General features: G+C 45.3%; 1 protein-coding gene across 2 annotated transcripts in view; it reads left to right on the top strand.

The window, feature by feature from the left end:
- AGFG2 (ArfGAP with FG repeats 2) overlaps positions 1 to 21,986 on the top strand; it is an 851,713-nt gene that overhangs the window by 631,128 nt on the left and 198,599 nt on the right. For both annotated transcript variants that reach the window (XM_044077339.1, XM_044077338.1), the window contains one exon: positions 5,530 to 5,709. In XM_044077339.1, coding sequence (XP_043933274.1) covers positions 5,530 to 5,709 — 180 coding nt within the window. The remainder of the gene's footprint in view (positions 1 to 5,529; positions 5,710 to 21,986) is intronic.

Here is a 21,986-nt window from a genome sequence, read left to right as displayed (position 1 = left end):
GCAAGCTTCTGGATCCGTGCATTGCATCATTCCCTAGATACACTGGGGAAGATAATGAGGGACTGTTTGTGGGAAGAAAAGGGGAGGGGTAGGTGAAGAATGTTGTACTTAAGGAAGTCTTAATCTCTCAGTCACAGTTTGGGAAATTCCAGGCTTCTGCGCAGAGACTGAGAGTTGATTGATGCCTTTTGCCATGAGGAGTTCAGCCAACTGTTGCATGACTGCACCTTGGAAGATAGATTTCTGGATGTTGTCTTGACCATTTCAGATGGGGGCTTGAATGCCAAGGTTATGGCACTGTTATCTGATCATGCTACTGTGTGGTTTATAGTAGAGGTAAGAATACAAAGACAATGTGGGATTGTTTGAAATTTTTTCATTCTGTTCTGGTAGACAGAGTCAGAGATGACATTGGAGTCTGGAGCAAATTGAAGAAGAAAAGCTGTGTGAGTGGGTTAGGGACTAGAGTACCATGGCCTGTGGATAAGGATGTGAGTAAGAGAAGGCTATTGTGGCTAAATAGGGATGTAAGGTACCAAAGAGGAGGAAGGATACTGCCCACAAGAAGTGGAATGTAGAAGGTGGTGGAGACGCACTGGAAAGACTGCAGCATGAGTGATGAGAGCAGCAGAGTCAAGTGTTAAAAGGTAGTTAACAGAATGGATCAAAAAAGCAAGTCGGCCTCTTTTGGTACATAACAGAAGAAATGAAGTGAAGGAGATAGCTGGCCAATTCAAGTTACAGTGAGAGGGGGATCGCAGAAATTTGGGAGAAAGCAGAGGTACTGAATTAATACTTTGCTTCAGTTTTCACAAAGGAGGGTTGCTATGCTGTGTGAAAGCCAGGACAGCAGTGAAGAGAGCAGTGAACAGAGAGAGACGGACAGAAGAGGTGCAGAGGGAGCCAACTGCTGTTCAGGAGGATAAATCATAGGGACCAAATGAGCTGCATTCCAGAGTCCTTCAATGTCTAACTTGTGTGTGTGTGTGTGTGTGTGTGTGTGTGTGTGTGTGTGTGTGTGTGTGTGTGTGTGTGTGTGTGTGTGCGCGCGCGCGCGTGCTGACAGATCTCCCCCAAAATGGTGCTATCAACACATTATTGGCTGATGTAGAAAATTGCCTGAGAACTGGAAAACTGCTGTTGTGGTACAAGGGAGAACAGCAGCTATTGGAGTATCCTTTAACAGGGGAAAAAGATTGACAGCTGTTTGGGTACCCTTTTACAAGAGGGAATATGGTAACAAATTTGGTTAACAATAGTCCTCTTAGCTTAGCACAGTGTTTGTGGAGGGCTGGTAGAATTTCTGCCATATGCCTGTACTAACAGGTGGTCATGTGTGACTGTATAGAGCCTAACCTTGCAACCCAGAGAGGTTTAATGGGGTGGATTTGAAGCCTTACTTGATGAGGTTCATACTGCTTATCCCTGTAGTAAGTTTGCTTAACTATCCAGTTATCAAGGCAGAAATTGAGGTCAGACCTCATTTGACATGCAGAGTTTGTTCAGTATGTAGGGGTCCCTTGGGTGAGAAACCTAATGCCGCAGAAGGAAGATGTTGGGGACACCTCCATCTATGGCAGCAGTCAACACTGGTCCTTGGCCAGGAGGAGCTGTCTGTTGTTTTATTTATGATTGTTTACAGGTGAACTTGAAGTATTACCGGTGTAGTTGGATCAGAAAAGGTTGCAAGTACATATAGTGATGATGATTCTTTCAGAATTTAGTATCTTTATGCTCACTGGAGGTCATAATGCTCCTACACTTCTTAGAAGAAATGTCAAGACATACGTAACATGATTGCTTAGAATACCAGACTTCTCATGAGGTAAGGTCAGCCTTATTTTATTAAGGCGTTTGAGACTGTTCCTCATAGGTGGCTAATAGGAAAACTGCAGGGTCTATATTATATGCTCGACCGCTTAGCTTGTCGAACACCAAAATGACGGCTAAACGGCCACTTGCGCAAGTTTTTTCATGGGGAATTTACCCTTTCCCCAATGTAGAGCTATCTCTGGGTTGGTATAGTTAGTTGGGGGTAAGGGGGGGGGTTGGAAGTTTATTTTGATTTGCAAAGGCCAAGCGAATTTTTTCAAAATGAAAAAATTTGCATAAGTGGCCATTCACGATTTTAAGCTTTCTCCGTTTAACTGTCGACGTTTTGGTGTTCGACAAGCTAAGCAGTCGAGATTCTAATATAGACCCAACCTGCAGAGATTGGGGTAGGATCAAGAAACAGAATATGGATTGCTGTATGTTTGAATGGGAAGACATAGTGGTTTGTGGTTAGATGAGCGATGTCAGGAATTAGGAAAGTGACCACTGGAGTGCTGCAGGGATCTACCCAGTGTCTAATACTCTTCTCTGTGTTTGTATTGGGCATAATTGAGGAAACCAAGAACAGCGTCAGTGTCTCTGCTGATGACACAAGGAGAGGTGCAGCAGTAGAAGATGGGGGGGGCCTAGAGAAGGATTTTGTGAGGCTGCCCAAGTATGCTAAAAGGTGGCAGTCAGTGTTCAGCAGGAAAGGGATCTTGCTGTGGTGTTCATACCTGGACTGGACCACAAGAAGCAGAGTGAAAAGGCAGTGCCAGCAGATAGAGTGGTGGGTGTCTGTTTAGGTGAATAGATTCCAAATGTTTCTACTGTACTAGATCTTGGTTGTAACATACATATTAAGTACTGTGTGCAGCTCTAGAGGAAGTAAGGGAATGAGATTGTATGTTGCTGGAGGGAATGCAGAAAGATCCCTGGGTGGGACGTAAGAGATTGATCAGATACTAAAGCTCTTCTCAACTAAGACAAGAAGAGACTAGGGGTGCTTTGATAGTGGTGCTCAAAATCATGCCAGAGAGGTATGAAAGGATTACCATGAATAAGATGGACATTGGGAAAGTTAATACTTCCTACTCGTATCTTGGAGTGTACTGTTTCTGAGGGGGAGGGGGTGCAGATCCTTTAAATGGACTACTGGAATGGGTTCCTGAGAGGGAAGCCACAAAAGTATTCTGGAGAACATGACCCAATTTTAGAGGCAGACAGTGAAACTTTATCTCATATAATTGTCCAGGCCTCTGGCAAAGTAAGGAAGACCTCCAGCCTGGATGCTGGTTTTCAGCTGCCCATAATCATCTGTGCCATCAAAAATGTTCTCCCAGCAAGATATCCTCAACTTTTCTGGTGTGAAAGGCTTTTGGTTTCCTACTTTGCCTGGCAGTCCTCTTTCTTTATCTGCCTCCTTTGTGGGCTGATGTCCGAGGGTGGGATTGCCTGTTATGTGATCTCACTTCTGTTAATCTTGACTGCTGGAAATTTTCTGAGGAACATGTAGCCACTTTGTGTTAACACACTGTCCTGTCTTCCATTCCTGAAACAGTTCCCCATCAAAGGGAAGGGGGTAGCCCTTTCCCCTGAGTTCTTCAGATTCTAACCCCAAGAAGGGCTTCCGGCATATTTGATGATCTCTTCTGTGAGGTACAACCCCTGTGACAATTAAGCTGCATCAGCAGCCTCATCCCCCCAAGAAGGTGCCGCCTTTTCTAATATTTAATCTTTTGTGGGAGCATCTTAAGTGAAGCTAAAACAGTGTCTTCTGCAAGAGATAATTAGATATTCAAATAGTAAGATTATTTCTGCAATATAAAATACCACAACTTCCTGGTTAGGGGGTAGTCTCTCTACTATCCTGGGTAACTTGGAGGTGGTGGAAGGAAGGAAGATATGAAAACACATAAAATATGGAAGTGATCGATACTGCAATATCTTAACCTTCAGGCACATAGTCCATAGTTTTATAGTTATGTACGAGGGTAATGACCACCATGACCTTTATAAGACCATGAAGTGCCAGAGAACACCAAGGTCCACTGTTCTGTACTTCCAGTAAAGTATCTGAAATTGAGGACGCAACGTCATTAGGTCCTTTAAGGGATTTACAGGCTGATGGCTGGAGGCATTTTGTCCCTGTTCAAGGCACATTAATTGATAACTTTCTAACAATAAAAGTAAACTAAAAGTAGTGACGGCTGCTCTGCCTTTTATAGCTGTACCTTGGACAGATGTCCTGTGTAACTGGGGATTCTAACGCCCTCTGGGTGAGAAGTCCATAAAGTTAGAAGCCTGTTGGTGTTGACATTATGATGTTACAGTACGTCATAATTTATTTACACGTTATGAACTAGAAGCAATTTTGTTATATAAAAAAAGCAAGTAATCCATAAATATAAAGAAATCCTCTGAAGAAATAAGAGGAGTTCATGAGAGACCGTAAAAGATCTGAATTGTGCCAAACCATCAAAGCTATTCTTTCCAGTAGAAAATCAAAACAGCAATAATAAACAGTAAGAGATTCCTTCCACTTAAGACTTGGTTGCTGCAGAGAGGTCACAGTGTCTTATAGTGTGCGTGAACATGTGGATAAGTGCAAAAGCTGACTGCATTTAACATGTCTGGCCAAAAGTAGAATTCATGGTGTACATTGGCTGGGCAGACCCCTTTCTTTGAAGAGGAGGAGCCTTCATCTGCCTTCTTTGTGAACTAATGTTTGAGGGTGAGATGCCCAGGCTAAATGAAAAGAGAAAGCTGGCCTAGTGGGATTTACCCAGTCAGCAAAGAGTAGGCAAGTAAGTGAGTAAATAAACTATTCAGAAAAAGAGCACCCAATATGCTGAGCACAAGTCATTGTTCCTGACAGTGCATGTAAGTGTCTACTGATAAGTACATGTAAAACTTGTAACGTGGAACATGGAAAGATAAAGTATTTGATGCTCTGTAATGCAGTACACACTTGTCTGACAGGGTTTCACATAGCTTGTGCGACCTACTGCATGGCCTCCATTGTTGTATTAGTGGCAGTAGCACAGCATCAAGTACCAGTACTGTAGAGGTCATCATGTTAACGCAGAGTCAAGACTTGGATCTTCACTGCTGGTGGGTCAAGAAGGTTACCGCAAGGGCACTGGCTGAACATATGGGGTGGATAGGAGTAGCATCGTGCACTGCAGTACATCCTTCCCTTAGAAGATGAGGAAGGTAACACCGTCTCATGAATAGAAGCATGACACAATGGGCATGTTGTGCACTGGGGAGTGGATGGTAAAATTGCCATCTGCAGTGTGACTTGATTTCTGCTGCCTCTGAACACCTAGAGGATTTCTCATCTGAATAAGAAAGGGCATCTTGGGGTACTACTTGTCCGTGCGTGGTTGTGGGTCCAAAGGGTAAGGAGGACAAGCCCTGTGGTACATTATCTAGGTGCTTGTCCTAGACAAAAACTTATAGTATGCAATGGTAATGGAAACAGGACTGGAGATGGGTTGTAATGGGGGCACTTCCATGTTGAGAATCAGATTTATATATATATGTGTGTGTGTGTGTGTGTGTGTGTATGTATGTGTGTGTATGTGTGTATATATATATATATATATATATATATATATATATATATATATATATATATATATATGTATAAATGTTCATCTTTTCTGTGAAGTTAGTGTCTAAGCACTTTTTAATTCTGTTTTATCTTCCCAGGTGGCACATCAGCAGGCACTACCAATTTTGCAAACTTTCCCAAATCTTCCAGTGCAAGTTTTGGAGGGTTCAGTGCAGGTCAGAACATGGCACCAGTCCAGACATCTGCAAGCAAAATCAGTGTGCCACCTGCAGACAAGTATGCAGCCCTTGCAGATTTGGAAAGTGTTTTCAATGCAGGTAAGGGAAATGAAAGTTATCCTAGGGTAGAGAACCAAGTGGAATGCACTTACAGTTGTATGTACGATAAAATATTGTCCCTCTTGTCCAGTATACTGTCGACTTTAGAAGTGATCAGAGTTGGAGGATACTCTCCAAACAGATGATCTGATCTTGATCTTCATTCACATCCTTACTGATGGTTGTTGGGTCCGTCCTCGGAACAGAGTTTGCTGTTATAACAAGCTTGTGTCAGCCAAAAAACTCCCACAGAACCCCTCTCCATATTACCTCCGATCTCGTTTGCCGCGTACGAAACAATATGCGTCAGGCCAGCTCTCAGCTAAGTCAGTTAAAACTTTTCAATACTAATTTAAATTGTTTATTGCCTTTCTTAAACTTTTACTTTTTCTGGGTTTAATCGCATAATCTTGTGCATCTGCATGTCCCTCTCCTTTTCTCTGCCTTTTCTTACCTTCTTTGTACTATCGCTGGTACAGGCCTTTCCCTTACCCCTTAGGTATTTCTCTTACCATTGCTGGTAATCCTTTTTCTTTCCTTCTATTCTAAAAAAAAAAAAAAAAAAAAAAAAAAAACTTTCCTGTCTGTTCTGCGGGACTGTATTTTTTCGCTGCTGCTATTTGACCTTTGATATGTCAGATAAAAAAGGAACCGTGGGCTTCAAACTTTTGCTCAGTGTGATAGAAAAATGCCCAGTGTTGAATAATTATTCATCCTGTGTGTATTATGTAGGTCTGCCTCACCTTTCTGTGAACCCCCCTTGTGAAATTTGCAAAGGCTTCAGCTCCCGTATGTTAGAGGAGCGCAAGAACAAATTAATGTTGAAAGGTCTATTGAAATCGCCTTTCACAGAGGCTATCTCTGAGTCAGAGGGCTCACCCCCTCCTAAGAGAGAACATAAAAAGAGGAGCAAATCCTTACCCCCCTCTCTTCATGACAATGAAACTAAACAGTCTGAACCGAAACTAAAAGTCCCTAAATTGGCAATATCCTCTGCACCGGGGCCTAAACCTTCAACCTCAGCACCAGCTTCGGTTCCAAGACAACAGGCTTTGGTGCCATCTTCTTTGGCACCTATGCCTGCACTGACCACAGCTCTGACATTTTCTTCAGCAATGGCACCGACCCACTTTTCCACACCAAAAATAGTTGCCCCAGATCCAGTAACTTCCCCCTCCCTGTACTTCATATTGGTCTTTCGACCTTTGTGCCGAAAAGTGAAATCACTCATCGGACCAGATATTCCCCCTCGGTGGACCCATTTTTTAGGCAACAATACAACCCTTTTTTAGAGTGCCGGTTTTCATCTTCAGGGATGTCTACCCGCTTCTCCAGGAGTCTTTCAGAACTTGACTTAGTGTGGCTCGTGGATCAGCTCTTGATGGTCAGAGGAATATCATCTCCATCCAAACTCTCCCTCCCATCTAGAGCCAAGGGAACTTCTCCAAAGACTCCACGATATTTTCCTTCATCGACCTTCTTGCAGGTTTCTGAGCATTCGTCACAGACACCAACCCTGGTTCCAGCTTCTTCGGTACTGGTGGTAGATCTTACCACGGTACCGGAGCCTACCCTTTGGCCTTCAACTCCCAGAGCCGGGCCATCCTCTGGACTGAGACTGGTCTGTCGGCACCATGTTCCCTGGTATAGCATCTCCTTTTCACATGTCTGACATAGTTCCGGTCACTTTGACAGAGCCGTCTCCTCCTGTGGCTCCCTCCCTGGCAGCGGGTTCTTCGGACCAGGGTGTAACCCTGGTCCCAAGGTTGTATTTCTCGGTTCCAGGCTCCCACCCATTTTTGGAACTGCTTTCCAGGTGATGGAGAGGGCACTGGCCTCTGCAACCTCTCATTTGGTCCCTCCGCCACCGGAGATGCACCCTTTCCCTTCCTCTGAGCCACAGCCGACGCAGCCCACTACTCATGGACACGGGCTTGGGAACCTCAAGATAAGGTTCCCCCTCTGCAGGATCCTCCTCAGATGTGCCCATCGAGGTTCTTCGCAAGAGATTGTGCAAGAGAGGAAGCACGTGAATTCCCCAGAGGAATTTATGACCGAAGATACGGACTACGATGAGGGGAAGGGTCCCCACGGTTGCCCCCCGGCGACGTCTCCTTTGCAGACATCTTAGAAATCCTGAAGCAGTGGGGTGATTGGAAGTCCACCACCCCTTCCCCTGAGGAGTCCATATTCTTGCAGGCTTTCCGGGCCCAGCCCTCTAACTCCTGGGTGACCCCGCCTGCAGATGACCTCGTCCAACTCATCATGCAGTGCGTGTGGAAGAGACATGATACCATTGAACCTATTCTCCAGAGGCCAGACAAAATTCTTTCCTTTCCTTTCCCAACCCACACTGGTCCAAGGGCCTTCCAGTAGATGCTATGGTTGTGGCGGTGGCCACAAAAAAAAGAGCTAGTGGAGGAGAGCACTACTGTCCATCCCCCAAACAGGGAGTCTTGGTCGGTAGACTTTTTGAAGTGGGTGTATTCTTCAGTGAACTTTGCCATCTGGTCCCTGAATTAGCTGGCACACTTTATACAGCTTCAGAGAGACCTAAGTTCATAATTCTCAGAAACCCTGGGAGGAGCAGCCTCTGATGAGGTACAGGACAAAGCTGCCTCACAGCTTGCGACCATGGAGTCCATCTCTAATTCGTCCATGAGGTTGCTTTCCCACTCTACCGAAGTGGTGGCTAGAGCAGCGGGTGCAGGCGTTGTTACAAGACATCATGCATGGATACGCCTATATGACTTGGCGGATCCTTTTAAGTCTTCCTTCCTAAATGCCCCCATAGAGGCCTCCTCTCTTAACCCAAAGGTAAAAGACACTTTAGCCAGGTGTGAAAAGGACGGTAAGACCTTGTTTGCCATAGGCGTATGTTTTTCCGCACCTCAACAAATCCTATTCCAGGAATCAGAGGAGTGGAAAGACGTGGCACAAATAATCACAAGGTCCTTTCCGTGACACACATGCTGAGTTTTCCCCTGGGGTAGAGGAGAGAACTCAGCTGGAAGACACCCCTTCAGGTCCGAGGGGGTCCACGTAACCAGGGGTCCACAGATTCTCTCTCTGGACGTCCCTATCAATGCTTCTGAAGGGCAGCCCGATTGCTTGCCTCTGGAAGGAGTCGGGGGTCGTTTTTCTGTGCACCATTTTGCCTGGCAAAAAGTAACCACAGATTCTTGGGTGCAAACGATAATTACCAGAAGTTATCACATTCCCTTCAATATTTTCCCAAGGCCTTTAAGGCACATTCCTGATGATGATCATCGTGCATACAGCTGCAGTCATAACAGATGGGTTATCCTGCCGTCAGGCAGGTCCTCGGTCGGCCGAATTCCTAAGTCTAGGTCCGGCGTCGATTGTCGTCACTTCCTCCCTGACATCAGTGCGGCAAGGGTATAAAAGAGGCAGCCGACACCATTTTCTCCAGTCTTTCTTGCCACGCGGTGCCCGAAGCAGAAGCAGTTCGCAAGTGCCGGTCGGCCAGCTCCTGAGATTTACGAAAGTATTTCAGCCGAAGTCTTCTTGAAAGCTAAGTACCCCGTTGGGGAAACTTTTCTTGCCTCAGACCGATGTCAGACAAAGTTAATAATTGCATTTCATGTGGGAAGCAAATACCGCATAAGGATTTCCACTCTTACTGTATACCTTGCTTAGGCCCAGACCACGACGTCTCGGCCTGCCGTTTTTGTGCTAGATTCAACAAACACGCACTATTAAGCGTCGGGCGGAGTTCGCCCTTCACTTTTTTGGCAAAAAATGTAATTATATTATGTCGTCGGATACTCCGACTCCAGTTTTGAACAGGCACCTACACAGCCCCTGAGTACCGATGACAATGCATTACCGGTGTCTTCAGTACCCGGGGTCGCAGGCTTCTCGGCCTCCATTCCTACTACAGATACCGACGCCACTCCTGGCGGGGAAACTCAGAATTTAGACAGGCCTGCCATTTCTCAAGGGGTCTTCAGGCCTTCCTCCTTCTCTATTAAAGCCTTCACTAAATCTAAAACAGCCATGAAAACCAAAAAACAGGTTCCTCAGACACCCTCTCAAGGCACCATGCCTAAACAACAGATGCTTAAAATGGCTGAGGATTTGATTACTCTTATCAGGGATTCTCAACCCCCCTCTGACAAAAGGCCCAGCTTAGAGGAAGACTACCCTTCCTCAGATCAAGCTTCTATTACCTCAGAACTATCTGAGGACCAGGATTGTGCCTATTCTCCATTCGAAGACTCTGATGCAGAGGAGTCTATTCCCTCGGTCTCCCCCCCCCCTGAGGACTTCTCTTTTGGGGAAACCCTGCATACATTGAGGGAACACTTTCACTGGGAAGGCCAAGATAACTCAGATTCCAAGAAAAGGCTCAGGGAATTTCTTCTGCTCCCCCAGCATAGGCCTCTGGCTATCCCTCCTGTTTTAGATATATTGGATGATGTGTACACAGAAGCCAGCCTTAATCCTGACTCTCTGCCTCCAGCTCCTGTTAAACCAGACAGGTATTACCGGGTTCCTGATTCTCACCAGTTCCTATATAAAAGCCATACTGCTGACCCAGAAACTATTTCACAGGATCCCAAGGGAATTAAGGCCTCTACTGCTAAAAACCCATTACCTTCAGAGAGAGATTCCAGATCTTTAGAAAGGTGGGGGGGAAGGTGTACACCTCGGCCACTTTAACCATGAGGGCATTAAACTGTCAGTTCCATATGTTAAAATATCGACAGTTTTTGATATCTCAGCTGAAAAGCAAGATGACACAACCAGAACAACCAGATTTAAAAGAGTTGCAGGATTTGTTGCATGGTGCAGAGCAAGTGGGTAAACATACCTTGCAGTGTGGTTTTGATGCTTTAGAGGCCTCATGTAGAGCTGCTGTTACGGGGTCTGTTATACGTAGGCATGCTTGGCTCAGAGAGCAAACCTTGCCAGATCATGTCAAAGCTAAATTATTAGATGCACCTCTTCAAAAAGATGTATTGTTTGGTGTAAAGGCAGAGGAGGTGCTAAAGAAAATGGAGGAAAAAGCGAAATCAATGCAAACAGTGAAAGATTTCCTGCAGGTACAGCCTCCACGTTTCAGCAGAAACTGGCCTTCAAAAAAATTGGTCCTTTCCAGCCATGGACAGACCTCAAAGGGGCAGATACAGGCGTCCAAGGGGTAGAGGACAACCTCAAGGATCTTTCAGAGCCAGACAGTGGCAAGTACCAACTTCAAGAGCTGGAGAAGATAGATCACAGTCTTTTAGAAAACAGACACAATGACTTTCCCCCTACACCTGCCAAGCAAAGCTTTAATGGCAGCACCTTTGGGCGGAAAACTGATATTATTCTCAAAAAATTGGCATATTGTTACAAAAGAGAAATGGATTCTGGACATTATAGACAGAGGCTACAGGTTCCACTTTCACACCCTTCCAAAAATGAGAGGCATGCCAAACCTACCACAAAATCGAAGGGCAGAGGCACAAAAACAAATTTCAGCTCTCATGGACATGAAAGCAATTCAAGAGGTTACCTGCAAAAGAACAAGGTCAAAGGTTTTATTCCAGACTATTCCTGGTAACAAGGAAAGACAAGGATTGGAGACCTATCTTAGACCTATCCATCCTAAACACATATCTACAGGTGCCAAAATTCAAGATGCTCACATTACAGCAGCTTCTTCCCATGCTGGGCAAGGAGTCTTGGCTGGTAACATTGGACCTCAAGGAGGCATACCTGCATGTCCCTATCAGACAAGATTGCAGAAGATGCCTCAGATTTCTTGCAGGTTCAACCCATTACCAATTCTCTGCATTGCCCTTTGGCTTATCTACTGCACCCAGAGTGTTTATGAAATGCCTGGCATCAGTAATCGCCTTCTGCAGACTACAAGGGATACAAATCTACCCATATCTGGACGACTGCCTGATCCAAGCTGACAGCAAGGACATACTACTGCAGCACCTGGCGTTTGTAATAAAACTGTTGAACTTCCTGGGATACACAGTCAACAAAAAGAAATCAAAATTAATACCCTCTCACCAAATAATTTTCCTGGGTGCCAGCTTGGATACAACCACCCAGATGGCCTACCTCACGCCAGACAAGCAAGGGCAACTGTCTCAATACTTCAGAAAAATGGCAACTTACACCAGGCTGACTGCAAGGAAAATCCTGCAGGCTCTGGGATTCATGGCATTTTGCATCCTACTAATCCCATGTGCATAGCTACGTATTAGGAAACTTCAATAGTACCTAAAAAACTTATGGTCTCAACACAGCCACAGCTTGGAAGCAATTATGCCACTCATTCCATGCCTTCAAAAGGAATTTATGTGGTGGGCTCAAACTTGCCAAAGAAACACATGTCTTCCTTTCTGTGTACCTCAAGCAACTCAAATCATCACAAAAGATGCCTCAGACTACGCCTGGGGAGCACACATGACAGATCAGTGCATTCAGGGAAAATGGGCACGAAAAGAGAAGCTCCTTCACATCAACCAAAAGGAAATGCTAGCCGTGCAAAAGGCTATTATGACCTTCAAAGACCTACTGCATCCAGGCCAGCTATAGATAAGGACAGACAACACCACAGTGATGTGGTACATAAACAAACAGGGGGGAACTCATTCATACCCCCTGTGCAGGCAAGCCATGACCCTATGGAACACAGCACTGGAATTGAAAATTCAACTACAGGCACAAATCCTGCCAGGGAAGGAAAACACACTGGCAGACAACATAAGCAGAAATATGACAGATCCACACGAATGGAAGTTGCATCCTCAAATTTTCACAAAGATAACTCAGGCATGGGGACAGCCAGACATAGATCTCTTTGCTACCCACAGAAATTGCCAGTTGAAAAAATTTTGTTCAAGGACCTATCATCCACAGGCCTGGAAAGTGGACGCACTTTCCTTCAATTGGGCAACATTGACAGTCTATGCCTTCCAGCCTCTTCCTCTGCTGCCCAAAGTTCTATTAAAAGCCAGAGCAGAGAGGCCGAAAATTATTCTCATTGCTCCAGACTGGCCAAGGCAACACTGGTATCCGCTCCTGAAGAGCTTGACACATTCCCCACCATGGATCCTACCTCTAGTCCCTCTTCTGTTGTCCCAGCACAACTACAAAACTCTTCACAGCCATCTCAAAACTCTAAATCTAACTGCATGGAGAATTCCTTGATTTCCCAACAGTTTCTCCTCTCCAAGGAGGTGCAGGATGTCATCTTGGAGGCCAGAAGACCTTCTACTAGAAAGGCCTACTCCGCCAAATGGAAACGATTTTGTGCCTGGAATCAAAAGAAGGGACAGAATGCTTGGGTAATAAATATACCTCAAATTTACAGTACCTAGCTGAGATGTAAAACCATGGACTTTCCTTTTCCTCCATCAAGATCCACGCTTCAGCCATTTCTGCACAATACAACACAGATCCTCCTTTATTCTCTCATCCTCTCTTAAGGCAGTTCCTCAGAGGGGCAAAGAATATAAAACCCCCAAGGAAACTACCAGCCCCTGCTTGGGACCTCAACTTCGTATTGGAAAAGCTGACCATTCCTCCCTTCGAGCCAGCTTCTTCATCAGAGTTTTACAGTACTTGTCATGGAAAACAGCCTTTCTTCTGGCTATCACCTCAGCTTGCAGGGTTTCGGAGCTACAGGCCCTCATGGCTGTGCAACCATTCATCATTTTCCATCAGGACAGAGTTTCCTTACGGACCAACCCTACCTTTATGCCAAAGGTAATATCCAGTGTAGCTTTGAATCAGACTATCCACTTACCTACCTTTTATCCTAATCCACAAAACAAAGGGGAAAGACTACTACATTCCTTGGACATTCACAGACAACTTCGTTATTATTTGGACAGGACAAAGCCATTCAGGAAATATGAGCAACTCTTTGTGTCCTATGCTGCAGGTGCTCAAGGAAAGGCTATTTCCAAACAGACAATTTCAAAATGGATAGCCCATTGCATACGCTTTTGTTACTCATTTCATGGAAAAACTGTGCCTGCATGCATCAGATCCCACTCCTCCAGAGCCACAGCTACCTCTGCAGCCTTCGTCAGGGGGGGTCCCTACCAAGGATATTTTGGAAGCAGCCACCTGGAGTTCAGTGCACACTTTCTCCAAGCACTATCACCTCCCACTATACTCTAAATCTAGAGCGGGCTTTGCCACAGCAGTCCTGTAGGGCATCCTAGCCCCTCCTAGTTCCACTTAGTGCCTACCACCCTTACTTAGCTTTGGGATTCTACCCATCTGTTATGACTGCAGCTGTATGCACGATGAACATAGTACAGTTTTGTACCTACCATAAATGTAGATGTTCGAGTGCTCATACAGCTGCAGTCCAGGTTTCCCTCCTTCCAACCCCTCTTAGGACAGGCCTTATGACAAACCCTTTTCATATAACCTTTTGGGGTATTCTTTTATAGTGTATTTGCTTGCAACTACTGTTTTTGATTTATCAACATTGCACTTTTGCATAACATTATGTTTGCCTTCCTTCTGGGGGCACCTGACATCTGGGGCAAGAAAAACGGAAGAAAATGGCGTTGGCTGCCTCTTTTATACCCCTGCCGCACTGATGTCAGGGAGGAAGTGACGACAACCGACGCCGGACCTAGACTTTGGAATTCGGCCGACCGATGACCCACTTGACAGCAGGATAACCCATCTGTTATGACTGCAGCTGTATGAGCACTCAAACATCTACATTTATGGTAGGTACAAAACTGTACTTTCTACCCAGTCAAAGGGACTCTGCTCTAGAAATTCAAAAGCTGCTTCAAAAAAGTCATCCAAACAGTCCTTCCAGACCAAATAGAATCCGGTTTTTACTCAAGGTTCTTTTTAGGGCCAAAGAAAACAGGGGACTGGAGGCCAATTCTGGATCTCAGCATCCTAAACAAATTCGTCAAACAAGCAAAATTCTGGATGGTCACGGTACAGTCTATATTCCCCTTCCTGGGCAAAGATGATTGGATGTGCTCTATAGTTCTTCAGGATGCGTATTACCATATAAAAATGGACAAGCACTCCAGAAGATCTCTCTGCTTGGGAGCCAATCACTACTAATTCCAAACACTGCCCTTTGGTCTCTCCACAGACCCCAGAGTGTTCACCAAATGCATGGCAGTGGTAACAGCTCACTTGAGACTGCAAGGATTCTGGGGTTTCCATATCTAGACTATTGGCTTCTCACCACCCCAACCAAGCATCTACTAGCCTCAGCGATCCATTACACCTTACGTCTCTTGAAACACCTAGGCATAACAGTAAACAAGGACAAATCCATATTAATCCCTTCTCAAAGACTGGAGTTCATAGGGGCAGAATTCGATACCCAGTCTTGTTTAGTCTAATTCCCTCTTCACGGGATACAGAGACTCAAATAGCAACTCCGAGTGATGGGACAAAATGCCGACTCAGGCAGTCCTTCAACTACAAGGGTCCATGGCAGCATCTGTAACAATGGTCCCATTGGCAAGACTCCACATGAGGCTTCTTCAGTGGCTTTTGCTAACACAGTGGTCCCCTTTGAATCTCCCCATGACATTTCAGCTCAGGGTAACAAAGCAGTGCAAACAAGACTTAATTTGGTGGATGAAGCCAGAAGAGAACCTATGGAGTTGGCCTTTCTTTCTCCCCTTCTCAGCCCAAAGCCATAGTGACCACGGACACTTTCCTGATTGGGTTGGGGGAGGGCACTACCAGGGAAAGACTGTCCAAGGCACTTGGTCATCCATAGAGGCCAATATGTATATCAGTGTTCTAGAGCTGAGGGCGGTGCTTCTAGTGTTGCAAGCATTTCAATCTGTTCTCCCTTCAGGAGCAATTGCCATCCAGTCCAACAACATGTCAGTAGTCTGGTACATCAACAAACAAGGTGGAACCAAGTTCTACCCGTTGTGTCAAGAGGCCGTGAGAATTTGGCAATGGACGATGGCTTCCAACTACTTTCTGATAGCAACGTACATTCCCAAGGATTCCAACGTAATTTCAGATAAGTTGAGCAGATGCATTCTCCTGCCTCACGAGTGGTCCCTCATTCCTGTCATAGCAAAGAAGATATTCAGTCACTGGGGCCAGTGTTACTGCGATCTGTTCGCATCCCCCACAAATCACAAATGTAGCAGCTACTTTGCCCTAATTCCCCCGAAGGGGGAGTCCCTGAGGGATACTCTTGTACATGATTGGCCCATAGGACTTTATGCTTACCCTCCACTCCCACTTATCCCCCAATTCTTGATGAAGGCTCATTGGTTGAAAGGTAGAGGAATCCTCATTGCACCCAACTGGCCTCGACAAATTTTGTTTCCCCTTTCTTTGGCCTCACCTACTACAACAACCTTGGATTCTGGATCCAACTCTGGAACTACTATTGCATCCACAGGGATTTGACATATCCAGATGTATTGAAACTGGAGCTGACAGCTTGGATGTTCATCGTGTTTCACTGTTGCACTCATTACACTTGGGTTATCCTGCTGGCAGGCTACCTGCAGTCGGCCTGAGTTCCGAAGTCTAGGTCCGGCGTCGGTTGCTGTCACCTCTTCCCTGACGTTAGTGCGCCAGGGATATAAAAGATGCAACCGGCGCCATTTTCTTCGATCTTTCTTGCCGCGCGGTGCCCGAAGCAAAAGCAGTTCGCAAGTGCCGGTCGTCCGACTCCTGAGATTTTCGAAATCGAGTTTCAGAACCGAAGTCTTCAATAAAGCTAAGTACCCCGTTGGGGAAACCTTTTCTTGCTCCAGACCAATGTCAGTAAAAGTTAATAATTGTATTGCTTGTGGGAAGCAAATACCTCATAAGGACTTCCACTCTTACTGTATTCCTTGCCTAGGCCCTGACCATGACGTTACTAGTTGTCTGTTTTGTGCTAGATTCAACAAACGCACTATTAAGCGTCGGTTTGATTTTGCTTTACATTACTTTGGCCGAAGGTTTAACTATATAATGCCATCGGAACAACCGACGACTGGAATTCATAAAAAACGCAAAGACAAAGAAAAGGACAGGCATCCCAGGTCCAAAACCAACGACGAAGCCTGTTCTAGGCCAGTCGCTGGTTTGCCGGTCCTCAGTGAGGTGCTTTTGCAGCCCCTGACACCCGCTACCTCAGAACCATAGGCTGCAAATGACATCCACGTGGAGATTCCTAGGCCTGTGGAAACTCAAGGTATTGGGCCTGCGGAAACTATTCCCTCAGATGGGTCTGGAGCCGCTGAGCAGGCATCGGCTTCTGAGGGTGTTTTCAGACCTTCACAACGTACTATAAAGTCCACTACAGCAGCCAAGGCAAAATCAAAAACACCATTAAAGACCAGGAAACAAGTACAACATTCTCCTGAACAGTCAACCATATGCCTAAGAAACAGATGCTTAAAATGGCCGAAGACCTAATTGCTTTGATCAGGGGTTCCCATCCCCCACCTGATAAAATCCTAGGCAAGACACTTGATTCCTCTGACCAGGTTTCTATTTCCTCTGATTCCTCTTCTGATCAGGGATATTGTCTCCCTCCCTATGAGGACTCTGATGCAGAAGAATCCATACCTTCTGCCTCTCCACCTGAGGATTATTCTTTTGGGGAAACCCTGCACACCATGAGGGAGCATTTCCATTGGGAGAGCCAGGATTACTTAGAATCCAAGAAAAGGCTCAGAGACTTTCTTTTATTGCCTCAGCACAGGCCCCTGGCTATCCCCCTGTGCTTGATATTGTTGATGTTTTCTCTGAATTCATTCTGTCTCCTGATTCTTTACCCCCTGCACCAGTCAAGCCAGACAGGTACTACAAGGGTCCCTGACTCTCATAAATTTCTTTACAAAAACCCTGCTGCGGACCCAGAAACAATTTCTCAGGGTCCCAAAGGGGTTAAGGCTTCCACTGCTAAAAAACTTGTCCCCTCTTATAGGGATTCCAGAGCTCTGGATAGATGAGGGAAAAAAGTTTACACTTCTGCTACTTTAGCTGTAAGGGCTTTAAATTGCCAGTTTCACATGCTTAAATACCAGCAGTACCTCATGTCTTTGTTAAAACAGAAAATGCTTACTAATTCAGAAACTCCTGACAGTATGGAAATGCAGGATTTATTGCATGCAGCTGAACAATATGGAAATGCAGGATTTATTGCATGCAGCTGAACAAGTGGGAAAGCATACTCTGCAATGTGGTTTTGATTCATTAGAGGCTTCTTGTAGAGCCACAGTTACAGGATCTGTCATTCGAAGGCATGCTTGGTTGAAAGAACAAAGTTTACCTGAACATGTTAAAGTAAAATTATTGGATGCTTCACTACAGCATGATACTTTGGTATTAAGGCAGAAGAGGTGTTAAAGAAAATGGAGGATAAAGCAAAATCAATGCAGACAGTAAAGGATTTCTTACAGGTTCAACCACCTAGGTTTAGCAGAAACTGGCCTTCAAAAAATTGGTCCCTTCCAGTGTCAGACAGGCCACAAAGAGGCAGATACAGACGCCCAAGAGGCAGATCTCAGCCCCAAGGCTCCTACAGACCTAAACAATGGGGTGCTTCTGCCTCCAAAGGAGGAGAAGACAAGTCACAACCTTACAGGAAATGACTTCCCTCTACAAATGCCAAACACTTACCTTTTGGCAGCACCCTTAGGGGGAAAGCTAGCACTTTTCTCACAAAATTGGCGCATAATCACCCAGGACAAATGGGTACTGAATATTGTTTCTCATGGTTACAGGTTCCACTTTCACACACTTCCAAAATCAAAAGGTATTCCGGACTTGCCACAAAACCAATGGGCAGAGGCACAAAAACAAATTGCTGCTCTCATGGACATGGGAGCTATTCAAAGAGTACCACAGCAAGGACAAGGGTTTTCCTCAAGACTTTTCCTCGTACCCAGAAAGGACAAAGCCTTGAGACCAATACTGGACTTGTCAAACCAAAATACTTTCCTGGATGTTCCAAAATTCAAAATGTTAACACTCCAACAACTTCTACCCATGCTGGGCAAGAAGGCTTGGCTAGTTACTTTGGACCTCAAGGAGGCATACCTGCATGTCCCAATCAGACAATCTTGCAGAAGATACCTCAGATTCATAGCTGGCTCAATGCATTACCAATTCTCTGCACTGCCCTTTGGCTTATCTACTGCGCCAAGGGTCTTCACAAAATGCCTGGCACCAGTAATTGCTTTTTGCAGACAAAGAGTAATTCAAATATATCCCTACTTGGACGACTGCCTTATTCAAGCAGAGAGCAAGGACATTCTTCTAAAGCATCTGGCGTTTGTAAAAAGACTACTAAGTTGCCTAGGGTACACAGTAAACGAAAAGAAATCAAAACGTGCCCTCATAATATTCCTGAGTGCAAGCTTAAATACAACTGCCCAGATGGCTTATCTCACGCCAGACAAGAAAATGCAACTGACTCATTACTTTCAAATGATGGCAAAAAAGACCCAGCTCCCTGCAAGAAAAATTCTGCAGGCCCTGGGCTTCATGGCATCCTGCATTCTACTAATTCCATATGCAAGACTGCATATGAGGAAACTACAATGGTATCTAAAAAGTGTTTGGACTCAACATTGCCACAGCCTTGAAGCAATAATAACTTTAATTCCCTGCCTTCAACAGGAATTTTGATGGTGGTCCCAGGCCTGTCACCACAACAAGGGACAGCCTTTCACCTTACCCACAGCCAGGCAGACCATAACAACGGATGCATCGGATTATGCCTGGGGGGCACATATGGCAGGAAAATGTATTCAGGGCACGTGGCCCAAGGAACAAATACATCTTCACATCAATCAAAAAGAGATGCTAGCTGTACAGAATGCCCTGACAGCTTTCAAGGACCTACTACATCCAGAACAGCTACTAGTAAAGACGGACAATACCACAGTTATGTGGTACATAAACAAGCAAGGGGGCACACATTCCTACACCCTCTGCAGGCAAGCCATGACTTTGTGGAACACAGCACTGTCTTATCAAGTACATCTGCAGGCACAATTCCTGCCAGGAACAAGAAGTACACTGGCAGACGAACTAAGCAGAAATCTCCTGGATCCTCACGAATGGAAACTAAATCCACAGGTGTTCAGCATGATAGCAAAGAAATGGGGACGCCCAGGCATAGATCTTTTTGCCTCCCGCACAACTGACAACTACAGAAATTCTGCACAAGAACTTATCACTCACAAGCATGGAAAGTGGATGCTCTATCATTCAGCTGGAAAACCCTGACAGTTTATGCCTTCCCTCCACTGCCTCTTCTTCACAAGGTGCCCCTAAAAGTCAGACAAGAGAGGCCAAAAATGATCCTGATTGCCCCAGACTGGCCACGTCAGCACTGGTACCCAATCCTAAAGAGCCTGTCTCAACACCCACCCTGGCCTTTACCTCAAATTCCTCATCTTCTGACTCAACAAAACAATCAGATTCTGCACAGTCAACCCAGAACCTTAAATCTGGTGGCATGGCAGATAACGTAGCCACTCAGACCGCAACATTCTCTAAAGCTGTCATGGATGTCATTTTAGAAGCCAGGAGACCCAGCACTAGGAAATCTTATGCAGAAAAATGGAAAAGATTCTGTGCTTGGAACCAGGGACAAGGGCCCGAACCACTTGTTCCAAATATACCTCAGATTTTGCAATACCTAACTGAGATGCTGGACAAAGACCTATCCTTCTCATCTATTAAGATCCATGCCTCTGCCATTTCAGCGCATTACAATACGGTACCTCCTATTTTTTCACATCCACTACTAAGCAGTACCTCAGAGGGGCAAAAAATATAAGACCCCCAAGGAGAGCACCAATTCCTACTTGGGATCTCAACTTTGTTTTAGAAAAGCTCACACTACCTCCTTTTGAACTACCTCCTTTTGAACCAGCCAGCACAGCTGATATAAAATTCTTATCATGGAAAACTGCTCTGCTCTTAGCAATAACGTCAGCAAGAAGAGTCTCAGAGTTACAGGCATTAATGGCAGTGGAACCGTTCATAATTTTCCACCAGGACAGGGTCTCTCTTAGGACAAACCCAACATTCATACCAAAGGTGGTTTCCAATGTGGCTCTTAACCAAACCATTCATCTACCAACTTTTTATCCAAATCCCCAGAATAAAGGGGAGAGACTTCTGCACGCTTTGGACATACACAGACAGCTACGATTCTACTTGGACAAAACAAAAGCTTTCAGAAAAACTGAGCAACTGTTTGTAGCCTATGCTGCAGGATCACAAGGAAAGCCCATCTCAAAGCATCCAATTTCAAAATGGATCGGACATTGCATTCGCTTCTGTTATGCACAACATGGCAAACCAGTGCCTAAGGGCATTAGGCCACATTCTACCAGAGCAGCAGCCACCTCAGCAGCCTTTCTCAGAGGAGTACCAACCAAGGACATTTTAGACGCTGCAACCTGGAGCTCAGTGCACACTTTTACCAAGCGCTACCACCTACCTCTCTACTCTAAATCCAGAGCAGGCTTTGCCACTGCAGTTCTGCAGGGCCTGGTAGCCTCACCTAATCCTATTTAGACCCAGCCTCCCAACCTCAGCTTTGGGATTCAACCCAAGTGTAATGACTGCAACAGTGAAACATGATGAACATAGTACAGTTGTGTACCTACCATAAATGTAGATGTTAGAGTGTATTCACTGTTGCAGTCCAGGTTATCCACACCCACCATCCCCCTTTCTCATTGTTGGGACTTTTCTGTACTTCTCAACTCTATACAACCTATGTGGTATATTTGCTTGTAGATTAAGGAAAGTTTATATTGCTAAACATGCTTTTTGGCATATTTTTATTTTTTCAGCCTTCCTATCTGGAGGCACCTGATATCTGGGGCAAGAAAAACTGAAGAAAATGGCATCTGTTGCATCTTTTATACCCTGGCGCACTGACGTCAGGGAAGAGGTGACAGCAACCGACGCCGGACCTAGACTTTGGAACTCGGGCCGACTGCGGGTAGCCTGCCAGCAGGATAACCCAAGTGTAATGACCACAACAGTGAATACACTCGAACATCTACATTTATGGTAAGTACACAACTGTACTTTCCTCCACTTTGATGTTTGCCAGGCAGAACAACCTGTCCTCCCCTGTTTGTCACATTCTTCTGGATTCCCATAAACCATCCAGCAGGAAACTTTATCTCTGCAAATGGAAGAGATTCATTAGTTGGTCTCGCGAAAAAGGAATAAATCCCTTTTCGGCACCGCTATCCATGGTTTTAAATTATCTGTCTAATCTCCTTCACTACCTTCTGGAGCTGCAGCTT

The sequence above is a fragment of the Protopterus annectens genome, chromosome 7.part0 (genome assembly GCF_019279795.1).
Source record: "Protopterus annectens isolate FY-2018-M chromosome 7.part0, PAN1.0, whole genome shotgun sequence".
NCBI classification, from domain to species: domain Eukaryota; kingdom Metazoa; phylum Chordata; order Ceratodontiformes; family Protopteridae; genus Protopterus; species Protopterus annectens.
This window is presented reverse-complemented; position numbering and strand designations above follow the sequence as displayed.